This window comes from Cannabis sativa, chromosome 7 (assembly GCF_029168945.1).
Source record: "Cannabis sativa cultivar Pink pepper isolate KNU-18-1 chromosome 7, ASM2916894v1, whole genome shotgun sequence".
Lineage (NCBI taxonomy): Eukaryota > Viridiplantae > Streptophyta > Magnoliopsida > Rosales > Cannabaceae > Cannabis > Cannabis sativa.
The window spans coordinates 1,943,910-1,957,283 of record NC_083607.1 but is presented as its reverse complement, the minus strand read 5'-3'; the positions used below and the strand labels follow the sequence as shown (position 1 = coordinate 1,957,283).

General features: G+C 29.5%; 1 protein-coding gene across 1 annotated transcript; it reads right to left on the bottom strand.

The window, feature by feature from the left end:
- Positions 1-1,066: 1,066 nt before the first annotated feature.
- LOC115697274 (uncharacterized) lies at positions 1,067-3,589 on the bottom strand. The gene has a single exon (XM_030624210.2). The coding sequence runs from the start codon at positions 3,349-3,351 to the stop codon at positions 1,150-1,152; it is 2,202 nt and encodes a 733-aa protein (XP_030480070.2). The 5' UTR covers positions 3,352-3,589; the 3' UTR covers positions 1,067-1,149.
- Positions 3,590-13,374: the final 9,785 nt, after the last annotated feature.

Sequence of the window (13,374 nt, the reverse complement as noted above, 5' to 3'; positions counted from 1 at the left end):
ATAATCACTATAACAATTTTAGCTAAAAAAATAGTGATTTGAGTTCACTTATTTTAGGCTTTTAGTCCAAGTTAAATTATTATTTTACAATTATTAATATTGTCTTTAGTATTTCAAAGACAACAACAATAATAGTAATTCAAGTACATACCATGTAACCAAGTAATCTGAATTTGATAATTCATTCAACTAATCACACAAAAATACACATTTATTATTTTTTAAATTTTTTTCAGGAAAAAAAAAAAGGAATAACAAAACAATGAATTTAATGATTTCAAAACATGGTACTTGTCTCACTTTAAATAATATATATCTTGGGAAGAAAAAAAACAAAATTTTATTAAATAAGAAATTGTTAAATGGATATATTTATATTTTATTTATCTAGATCTAATTACATTTTTTATATATGATTTTCTCTTCTGGGGATAAACTTTAATTTCACCTATTATTATGGAAATAATAATAATTGCCAATCAACACATTTTTTTTCTTTTAAATCCTAAATCTTAACAAATATAACTTCAATAATGTGAAATCTTAGATACTAATTAGCAAATTAAATATATTAAATTCACATAAAATTAAAATTATAATTAATGTCTGAAAAAACATGTCTTGTACAAAGAATTGTTTTTTTATATCTTTATATCTATATTTATAAAAATTTAAAAGAAAGTGATAAGATTAAGATTATTGAAATTTGAATCCTATGATATCATTTATTAATTTTATGATCTTTGCTAATTTCTACACAACATTAGATAATATTATAATTTATCTTGTTTGATTATTTTATTTTTTAATGGATTAGAAAAAATCAAAATCTACAACAATATTTTATTTGCTATTTCAAGAAATATTCATGCATGGTCTCAAAAACATGCCTTCCAAACAAAAATTTATTACACACAAAAGAATTAGTACCAAATATAAAAAGAACAAGAAAATTATTAATTTTTTTTAAAAAAATATCCTTAAAACCATTTAACTAAACATTTACAAACAAGACCAAACCATACATTTTTCTATTATTTAAAAAAAAAAAAAAAAAAAACTACAATAAACCATAAAATTTTCTAATTTACCACACACCCATTATAAAAATTTTCTAATAATTAATATTAATTTTTAAAATTTCTCGGCTCAAAACCCAACCCCAGCCGCGCCAACCCCAAGCGAAGCCGGATGATGCGGCTCAAGCTTCCTATTCTTCCAAAAACAAGCCTCCTGAGCTAACTTAGCCGCCGCAGTCGATCTCATCGGCTCAGATTTGCAGCGCGTGAGCACAAACGGCTCGTACGGCTTAGCAGAGCCAACTAACTTCTGTTCAATAACGTTAGCCATAGATTGCGGCGCCGCCGCCGTAATCGGAAACGACACAGAAGATCTCGGCGGCTGAATAGGCGGCAGACCACGATTAGGGCCGCCGTTAACAACAATACTGGGCCGTTTTTTGGGCTCTTCCACACCTGGGCCTGGGCCCAAACCCGAACCCTTCTTCGAATTGGGCCTTCGATCCGGTATCCACCGGATAAAGTCCGTACTACAGATCCAAGTCTCCTTAGACACTTCCATGGATAACTTCGGCTCACACATCATTAACAGTAAGCAATCTGGTAAACCCGACCCGCTTTTCCGACCTACTTTATCTTCGCTCTCTTCCTGTTTCTCGGGTTCGGGTTCGGGTTTGGATCCAGGTGAGTCTTCTTCTTCTTCGTCTTGTACCGTTGACTCTTCTTTGACTTTTTCTTCTACTGGTTCTGGGTTTGATTCTTCTTCGACTTCTAGGGTTTGCTCTTCTTCGACTTCTAGGGTTTGCTCTTCTTCTTTCTCAAGTACTGATTTGACTGCATTGTCATCATCTTCAACCTCTGGAATTTCAGATAAACAGCCATAAAAATCAGAACTTTCTCCACCTAACTTACCTGTTTCTTCTTCTTCTTCTTCACTATCTTTCTCTGGTTTTTCCATTAAAGCTTCAAAATTTTCAACTTTCTCTTCCATTTCTTCTTCATTTTCTTTCTCCAGTTCTTCTTCTTCCATTAAAGCTTCAATTCCAGAACTTAACCCTTCTCCATTATCTCCATTCTCATTCAACAACACCTCAAAGTTCTCAACTTTCTCTTCCTTTTCTTCTTCTTCATCATCTCCATTAATAACAACTTCAACCTCATCAGATTCCACAGCTACTTCTTCAACTGTTGTAATTACTTCCTCTTCACATTTCAATTCTTCCTCACTCTCTTCATCATCATCATCATCAACAACAACTTCTTCTTCTTCTTCTTGTTCTTTCTTAGGAGGAGATTCCCAAAACCGATTAGACAAAGCAGCCATTTTTACAGGATCAGATCTACATCTCATAAGCAACAAAGCATTCTTAGGTGGAATACAAATACTAACCCTACCCTTCTCCTCCTCATCATCATCACCATCACCATCATCATCACCATCATCATCTTCTTCTTCTCTAAACTCAATCCCTTCAAAAACTTGCCTTCTTTGACTACTTCCTCTAACCATCTCAGGCAAAGCCAATCTTCTCTGTTGTTGTTCTTGTTCTTCATCATCATCATCATCATCACCAACCACAAGCTCAATCTCTCTCCTCCTACCATTTTCACCATCTTGAACAGAAACCAACCACCTAGCAAAAGCACCACCACAAGAAGAACCACCACCATTCTCCGATCTAACTCTCTTCTCTTTATTACCATGTTGTTTATTATGTTCATCACTGTTATTAGTACAAGAAGATTTACAAGGTAAGAAACAGTTCAAATCAGCACTAAAAGCTCTTAAAGCTTCACAAATCGTTAATGGAAGATGAACCCATTTCTGATTTCGATGATTATGATTAACCGAACAAGATGAAGAAGATGATGATAAAGTTGTCTCATTTAAGCTTTTCTCCCCTCTTCTAAAGCTTGCTTCTCCTCCTCCCGTACCGGTACCGGCGCCGGACTTTCTTTTCGATCTGTTTCTTAGTTTCTTGCTCTGTTTTTTGGTCTTCACTCTCACTTGACCGATACAAGTGACTTTAGGAGAAGACGGTTCTGGGTTTTCGAAAGCAGCCGAGCCACGTTTCTTCCCGCCGGTGGGAAACATCGGCGAGGCTTGACCGGCTCCGGCTGAGCTTTTTAGACTTCCACTGGTTCTGAGCCGGCGACTGAGTGAAGAAGAAAGGGAGATTTGAGAGGAAGAGTCTCTGGCGGCTCTGCCGGGACTGAGAATCGATTTAGATGAGAGTCGAGAAGTGAAACAGATGAAAAGCTCGCTTGTTCCGCCGCCGCCGCCGGTACTGGTTGTTGTGAGATGGGGTCTCTCTCTTTGATCGGACTCCATTGATTTAGTGTTTTTTTTTTCTTAGTGAGTTTTCTTCGACATTTTTGGATGAAATATTGAAACTTTCTTTGAATCTGAAATGGGGTTTGTGAGATTTGTGAGAAAGATTAGATCTTTGGGGTGTTTTGTTAGGTTTTGAGAGAGAGAGAGAGAGAGAGAGAGAGAGAAAGGTGACGAAAATGGAGTTTGTCTTTAGCAAAATAGGAAAAATATGAAACTGAGTGACAGAGAAGAGTGTAGTGTAGGGAGTAGGGAGGGACCCTTATTCTCATTTGGGACTTGTTAGAGGAAATGACCATATTACCCTTGTGTTTTTGTAATAATTGAAGATTTGTACTACACTACTATACATATATTATGATATTGCAAAATTTTAGAATCCATTCCAAAAATATTTGTATTAATGCACCCTTTATGTTTTTAGGATGCTTTTATGAATTTAGTTCTTTAGGGTAATTTTTTTTATTTTTTATTATTTTTTTTGAAAGAAAGCATGTTATTCAAATCAAATCAGCTGTTACAGGAGCACTAATAAATTTAGGACAAGTATCAGTCCACAAATGAACTCCTATAGAACTAGTAACAGACTTAGCTAGTGCGTGGGCCACACCATTCGCATCACGCGAAACGGCACAACAAGAACTACCATCAACAACAGCTAAAAGAGAAATAATCTCCTCAACAATTGGTTTAAACATAAGAATATTATCCGGATAATTAATCCACGAGCTTACCACAGTAGAATCTGTCTCCACACGCACCAAAGAAAACCCCAATCTATTAGCCCATAAAAGACCCACACGGAGAGCTAGGAGCTCGGTCACCGCCACCTGAAAATCCCCAACGGCGCCCACAGCCCAAGACGCCCACACCACCCCCTCACCACCGCGGATAACTCCCCCAAAACCCGCAAAGCCCCTACCCGGAGTGACAGCCGCATCCACAGACAACACAAATTCACCCACCCCAGGTGAACACCACCGCGCCCTTCCCACCCCAGCACCACCCCTACCCAACCGCCCCTGGCTAACACCACCACCCCCGGCACCCAGCCTAGCCTCCCCTGCCTCCGAAGCACCCAAAACCCGACCCCCACAACTTACCCCTACACCTTGAAACTCCTCCAAAGCTTCCTTAGCTAACACATTAATCACACCCAATCTAGATTGTTTTTTCTCAAACAGAACAAAATTCTCATCATACCACAACCACCACCATAACACAGCTAACAGAGCAAAATGATTCGTATCAAGCACCTCAAAGAGGTAAACAAGCAACTCCGCCAAAGATGCAGATCTACCACGACTTAGCACCTTCCAAATTTTAGAAGAATGTAACCATTTTACCATCGTGTACAATAGATTTTTCTTTCAATATTTAAATAACTATAAATTTACTTTTCTTTTTATGTGGTAGTATACATTTCTAAATATATGTTAAGGTATTTTATTTTATTTGTTTTTTTTTTAATAAATTTTGAATAAATTTTAATATTGAATATAAAATTAAAATAATTTGTTATATGTATCTGTTTTATTTTATACACGTATTAAATTGATTGTTTAAATTTTATTTTAGGCACTATAATTTTTATAAAATTCTCAAAAATTAATTGAATATTTTAAATAGCTACAATATATATTATTATATAAAAATAAAATAAAATAAAATTAGAACTATATATATGTTTGACAACATAAAAAAATATATTATGTTTTAAGGATGCATTTTAGAAACATTATATAATATTTCTTTATTATTATTGTTAGTTTATTCTTTAAAAGTTTTCCATCCCATGTTAGAAAAACTCTATCATTTACAAGTGATGAACATTTTCAAAAGATCACAATGGACATACCTTGTTTTGATAAGACAAATAGGGTTTGCCCCATTATGAGTTTGTTTACATAAATAATTTTTAAAAATAAACAATGAGTGAATGATGGGCCTAGGGTTGTAGTTTGTGAATAGATAATATGATTTTATTATTATTATTATGTGTCATTGTATGCATGGCCAATTAGTGATGGGTTTCTTTTGGTAGAGAATCTTGGTAGCCAAAAAAGAGTTAGAAAAAGTCTAGCAAAAGGGGTTGAACAACCTTAGTATTTTATCCCTTAAGAAAAAGAAAAAAAAAACCTATACACATACAACTAATAATAATAAAGATTTAAAGTGTGAAGATAAAAGAAATATTTTTTTGAATAAAAAAGTTTTTTATCTCTCCCTTTTGGGACAAAGGATGGTGGTCACACTTGTTCTCCTAGATAGTAACAAGAGTATTCCTTTTTAGGTAGGCCTATATGTAAAATGTAATTAGAATTAAGTATGATTTAGAGTAATAATGAGATTTGGTATGTGTGTTTAATTTTTAATTAAGTAATGTCACACTAATTTGATGTAATTGAGATATACACTCATCAATTATGATAATTTCATGAGAATTGGTATAATTACACAAAATATTATTATTAATTACTATTTATGTATAATTATTAACTTTATTGCCAAACTTAAAAATTGAAAATTATATGAACTAATTTTTGGCATCCAAATGTTATAAAAAAATTTACTTTAGTCACGCTAAAATTTATAATTAAAGTAAAAATAAAATTGTAACTAATTATAAATTATCATTTTATGTTGTGATTAAAAAATTTGTGACTAAAGATATTAGTCAGTTTATTGTGACTAAATGTTCTTTTAATTACAATATTTATAAAATTAAATTAGTGATAACTTATATTTAAATATTATACTTTTAGTTATAAATATATTTTTTTGTGACTAAAAGTCATATTTAATCACAAAAAATTTATATTGTGACTAAAAAATTCACTAAAAGTAGCTGTATTTTTAGTAAAAATTACTTCTATATGTTAATTTTTAAGAGGTGCTTATTCTTTACCTACCTTATGATTACCTTATATATAAGGTAATTATGATATATTCAACTCCAATTATGATTTTTTTTTTCTTTTCACATAAGTAAAGTCATTTTCTTAAGATGAAAAGAGAAATTTGAAGAAACATATAATATATCACTATCTCACTTTATATCTAAATTTTCCTTTCTTCAAAAGGTCTCATCTTTTTTTCTTCTTATTCTTCACTCATGAATTTTACAAAACCCCCAAAGTTTCCATTCTATGGCATCAAATTCATACTATGAAGATTAATTAGATTGAGACCCATCAATTAAAGAAAAATTATTATTATTATTTTCTCTTGGGAATATAAACTCCATCCGTGTGAAATTAAGAAAGAAAAAAAGAGAGAAATATAAGCTTTTTCAGAGCTTTGCAGTGGCACTAGCCGTTTTTATTTTTTATTTTATTTATTTATTTTTAGGTTAGGGGTAAAAAAATAAATAAAATAGATACCTAGGGGCAATTTGGTAATTAAATACTGAGACAGATCACGTGGTGGGGTCGAAGAAGTTAAAGAATCCAAAGATCGCACGTGACAGTGAAATTAATAACAATTATAGTAACAATCCAATAATCATGATTATTTAATTTATTATTATTATTATGGTCATGGTCTATTATAATTTGGTTGGACCCACTCTCCTAACCAGAGCGTGTATTACACTTTTCTCTTTTTGTACGGTTTTGTGTACTTTATTAATCTCCTTTGTTTAAGCGCGTGATAATAAAGAGTGGGGATTTGAGCTTTGGTTCTACTTCGAATAACTGAATTATTAGAGTCTATGCTTGCTTATGGTGTACTGTGCTGTACTTGATAGCTTCCACGCCTTTGCATAGGAAACTGTTTCAGTGGAGTTTTGATTCTCTGCGGCACAGACCACGTGCTTGTGTTTTGGATTTCCACTCATTGCTTTCCATGTATGCAAAGTGCAATAATTAGTTTTTGTATTGTTTTTTTTAAAGGAAAATTTTTACATATTTATGGTAAAGTCAATTTGCATGGTTATAAATAATGTGTTTTTAACTATTTTTATGAAATAATTAATTGGTTTTTTTTTAAATGAATAAATTAGGTTTTATATTGCTTTGAAAGGAAAATAGGTAAGTAGTAGTAACTATTGGGAATATATTTGGATAAGGGAATAAAATAGTTTGAGCCAAAAGGTGAAGTTTGTAATAATTGAGAAATAAATAAGAAAATTTTAGCCAAAATAAATAAGTAAATAAGATTATTATTATTATAATAATTATTTCTTATCATTTTTAGTATCTTGCACCAAAAGAATTAATTCTCCACATGAAAGTTCATAAATTCAGAAGAATAAAATTATTAAAGTGATTCGAAATACAACAACTATTTATTTAAAAAAAAAAAATACAACTAATTTAAGTAAAAGTTTCTAAAAATTTATTCGGAAAACATAGTTTTAAGTTTTTCTTTTATTTATAAAAACACAAAGTTTTATATCCATATACATAAACACAATAGTGAAAATGAAACACATAGTAATAATAAATAAAATCATTGAAATTATTTATACATTGTATTTTCTATTAGAATAAGTCACTAAAAATACAATATAAAGATGAATAGAGTAATATATTAAATAAAACTTAATAAATGTTAATACTTTATAGAAAACCCAAAATACTTAATATCCTTTTTTTAAAAAAATATTAACCTTAATTTTGAAATAAGTAAAACATTTTTATTTGAAATACTTAAATAATGGCATTAGTGTTAGTGTATATACATGTTTCTGTAGACAACAAATACTATTGCTTTTTCCACTTATATTTTAATACAAAACCCATATGAATAAAGGCTCTTATACAATATGAATAAATAAACAAAAAAAAAAGCTATAAAAGCCCAAACTTCAAAGGAAAAATGATAGGGATGATAATTAAAATAATAATAATAAGTGGGTCAAGCTTAATTATTAGCTAAGAAGAAGGGATTTTAGGTTTGACCAACATTTACACCACAACCAAACAAAACATGTATTGAAAAAGTAGATTATATAATTATAGTACAAATATACAATAATGTTTTTAATAAAAACATAAAGAAGAGGGATTTGGTTTTGGGACCTACTTAACTTTAAAAGGACCAGAATTCAAGTAAAGGCAGTAAAGAGCCAACTGTAATGAAAAGTAGTATAATATCAAATAGGGGTGTTCATTCGATCCAATCCGCACATTTTTGGTCAAACAACATCCAATCCGCACTAAGTGCGGATTTTATATTTTGGATCCAATCCGATCCGCATAAGAGTTTAAATCCAATCCAATCCAATCCGCAATAGTACAGATTGGATCGGTTATTTTGGATCGGTTACTTTTTTAATAATAAATTATTTAATATTTCATAGAAAAAAAATTAAAAAAAGACTATTGTTTCTTAATCTCCAATACTAATCTATTTCCATCTCTATTTATATACAAATTAAACCAATATACATATATCAATATATATATACTTATCTTTAGATTTACACTCAAATATATATGTATCTAATTACTAAAATAAATAAGCTAGTATATATATATTTAAACTTTATGTATATGTGTCTATATGAATAAGAATTATTTTTCTTGTGTTTTTTATTACAAAATTAATAAAATGCACCAACTCAATATATTACTAAAAAAGATTAAGAAATTAAAAGTTTGTGTCTTTTTTTAATTAATATATATTACATATTATAATTTTTTAAAAAAATATATATAATTAAGTGCGGATTGGATTGGATCGGTTACTTTTTGAGGTCAAACAACATCCAATCCGCACAAGTGCGGATTTTAGATTTTTCAATCCAATCCAATCCGCACAAGTGCGGATATCCGCATTTTGCGGATTAGATTGGATTGGATCGTGCGGATTGGATTGGATCGGATACTTTATGAACACCCCTAATATCAAACCATATAAATAAATAAAGGTTTTAGGTTTTGAGGGCATTTTAGCAAAATAATAATGGTAGGGGTGCACATCAGGTGTGTTTTAATGGGTTTTTAGTTTTCCGATTTGGGTTTTTTGGGTTCAAATTTTGGAATCTTGGGACCGAATCCGTCCGTATGTAGACCGAGTTTTTCGTGTTTCAAGTCTGGGTGGGTCGAGTTCTGGTTGGGACGAGTTTGGTTGGGTTGGATTAGGTTTTGAGTTAGGCTAGACTTTTCCTTAAATATCACTTTTTCAACAAAAAAATTTACAAAATCATACAATTATACAATATATTATTATATATACACATTACATAAACTAACACACTAATAATTTAACACACACTCACAAATTCACAATTAAAAAAAAAAAGACATATATAATATCTATACATAAAAAATTAAAAAAAAAAAATGCTAACCGGGATTCGGGCAGGTTTCAAGTTTTGGGTTTTCAAAAATATTAAACTCGAACTCGGCCCGGTACAGAACCAGGTTACACCCAAATTCAGTCTACTAAAATTAAAACCCGTTTTTTAGGTTTTAGGTCGGGTGAGTTTCGGGTATAAATATGCCCTTCAAAATAATAACTATTTTACACTCGTATAAAATAAAAGAATCTCGTGTACAATAAACTGTCTTAAATTTATTTTCAGCGTATTAAATTTGTCCAAATCTCTCAAAATTTTACAGAATGTCTTAAATAACTACAATGTAAACGACTATAAAAGAAAGAGCAATTTGCGACGAAACCCCCTTATGTTTTGATTTTTATACACTTAACCCCCTTATCTTTATTTTTGGTGGCAAAACCCCTTATGTTTTAATTTTTATACACTTAACCCCCTTATCTTTTTTTTTGGTGGCAAAACTCCCTTATGTTTTAATTTTTATACACTTAACCCCTCTATCTTTTGTTTTGGTGGCAAAACCCTTCAGTTTACTTTTCTTTGCAAATTTAAAGTTTTAGTTAAATATTACCGTTAAATACTAACCGGATTACTACTGTATCGACTTCGAGGTTTTACCGTTACTTATACAAAAGTGTATACAGTGGTCATCCAGTTGATATTTAACGGTAATATTTAACTGGCGTGTCAAATTTGCAAAGAAAAATAAACATAAGGGGGTTTTGCCACCAAAAAAAAAAGATAAGGGGGTTAAGTGTATAAAAATTAAAACATAAGGGGGTTTTGCCACAAAAAAAAAAAAAAGATAAGGGGGTTAAGTGTATAAAAATTAAAACATAAGGGGGTTTTGCCACCAAAAATAAAGATAAGGGGGTTAAGTGTATAAAAATCAAAACATAAGGGGGTTTCGCCGCAAATTGCTCTAAAAGAAAATAGAATAAAAAAATTTCTCAGATAACGAAAGAGATAAGAGGTCAATCGGTAATTTTGTTTTAAAGGGTGCATTGTAAAAACATCTTAAACCATATAAATAATATAAAGGTTTTAGGTTTTGAGGGCATTTTAACAAAATAATAATGGCTAATTCTTTAGTGCAATCCTAATCGTAAAAAGGGGTGCAGTTTACTTTAGTTATTGATATATAGAAAAGTTATAGGCTTAATTTTTTTTTAATGGAAGAAGCTATAGCTTTAATTTTTTTATATAATGATATTTAATGTAGCTATTTAGGTTTCGGTATTTTTTTTTTTTTTTTTTTTTTTGGAAATTCTCAATTATTTTGAGTGTTAAAAGTTAAATTTCATATAGTTTGTTGTTCTGTTTTTTATTTCTTTTTAATAAGTTATTTGGAATTTGATTCGATAATCTAAATAATTTAAAATGGTAGATATATTTAATGAGATATTCTAGAGAATTTTTAAACAAAAATAATAATAATACTATTGTAGATATATTTGTTGAATTACATATTTTAGGGAGATTTACTAATTTTTTTTACAATTATACGTTTCATTTTTAACATTTTTAATTTTACAAATCATATTGTCCATAAATAATACTTTATTAGCCTTTTCAAATAATTATACTTTTTTTTCAAACTCTAATTATTTATGTGTTTGAAACAAAAAATTCAGATGAATCAATTGGTCACAACGTTTCGATAAAAATTAAAATCCCATAAAAATGGATCCCCAAAAGGAGACTTACCTTATTTCTAAGTCCATTACCTCATGAATAAAAATCTTTCTGAAAATATTTTAACCATAATTGTGTTAATAAAAATAAGGTCTAAAAATGTATTTTTTTAAAAAAAATTATGAGGGTAAAAAATTATAGGAAACTTACAAAAAATACTGGAATTTGGATTAACTTTTACAAAAATACTGTCACACAGAATTTTTTTCAAAAATACTGTGTTTTTATAAAACACCAGTAAAACACAAAGCAGAACAACTCAAAACAGCATTAAAACACTAGTAAAACACCAGTAGAACACCAGTGAAAACTTAACACAGTATACTGCAGTATGAAACTTATAAGAAAACACAGTAAAAAAGTAAAAAATACCGCCTGACAATATTTTTGTAAAAAAATGACAAAAGTTAGTATACCATATAAATTTCCCAAAATTATTGATTTGATACAATGTGCATTAGTGATTTTAGGTTGAAGTGGGTCAAACTAGATTGGATCGAACAAGTTTAAATTCATGTCCAATTGGATTATAACAAAGCTTTATTGTATAATTTGTTTATTAATTGTAGTAGATACTAGACAATCCACATGATATGTTGAGTGATCTTAGTCCACATACATCAATTATGCCAACTCATTATATCATACCAATTTTACTTAGATCAAATTTTAGTGTGTAAATTATTATTATTATTATTATTATTATTATTATTATTATTATTATTATTATTATTATTATTAAATAAATTTAAAATAATCGCACAGATGTACCATTATTTATTTTGACATTCAGGAGATGATTTTAGTTTAATTTTTTTTATGGGTGTGTATATTGTAGTTATTTAAGATAATCTGTAAAATTATAAGAAATTAAAAAAATAAAATTACCTCACCGAAAATAAGTTTCAAACAATGTATTCTATGTATAATTCTGTTAATTTATACGTGTGTGAAATAGACTGTTTGAATATAATTTTTTATACGGTATGTAATTCTGAATTTCTTAAAATTTTACAAGATTTCTTAAATAACTATAATCTTAACGACTATGAAAAGAAATTAGACTAAAAGTTATCTTGAATGTTAAAACAAATAAAGAATGCATCAATGTGCACCATAGGAGCTTCCAATTAAAATTTTTAAAAAAATTTAATTCATAATAATTTGTATAGGAAAATTCTATAATACACTCCCTTGAAAGAGATGCACCAATATACCCTTATCTATTTTGGTATCAAAAATAAGTCAGCTATTCTCTCATGGTCATGTGTGTTATATTTATTAAAAATATCCTGCAAAATTTTAAAAAATTCAAAAAATTTAACACCCCAAAAACATAGTTTAAACAACAAGTGTGACTATTTTATTTTATAACATGTAAAATAGATTGTTTGAATATTATTTTTTATATTATAAATTATTTCGAATTTCTCAAAATTTTATAAAATATCTTAAGTAACAATAACGTACACGAATATGAAAAAAAAAAATTAAAAAAATTCTTATGAATACCGAAATTGGTAAAAAAATATATTGGTGCATTACTTTTAAAGGTGTGCATTGTAGAATCACCTATAAAAATAGAGTACGCATGTAACAAAAAAAAATAGTTTTGAGTTACATTAATAAAGACACCAACTAATATGAATCCAAAACAGAAAAGAAAAATTAAGTCATAAAACTGTCAAATGGGTCAAAATTAATAGTTTGAGACTGTTATAATTAGAAGTCAATTTGGTAAAGTCTTGAAGAAGAAGAAGAAGAGGTCCATAGAAGCCACCATACTCCCTTAAGTCCCTTTCATGTCCAACTTTCCCATTCAATTTTCAATTTTTCAAATTTCAATGAACCAATCAAATTCAATTCAATCATGTGTGTACATAACTTACTACATCCAAACCAAATAATAATAGTAATAAACAAAAATCAGAGAAGAGTTAAGGCTAGGACTATTCACTGAGTCATGGACTACTATACTAGTGGGGAAAAAAGAAAAAGAAAAAGAAGCTATTATTAGAACTAAAATAAATAGGATATTCACA

Excerpts from the sequence above, each read along its gene's own strand:
- LOC115697274 (XM_030624210.2), bottom strand. The coding sequence starts at position 3,351 with ATGGAGTCCGATCAAAGAGAGAGACCCCATCTCACAACAACCAGTACC.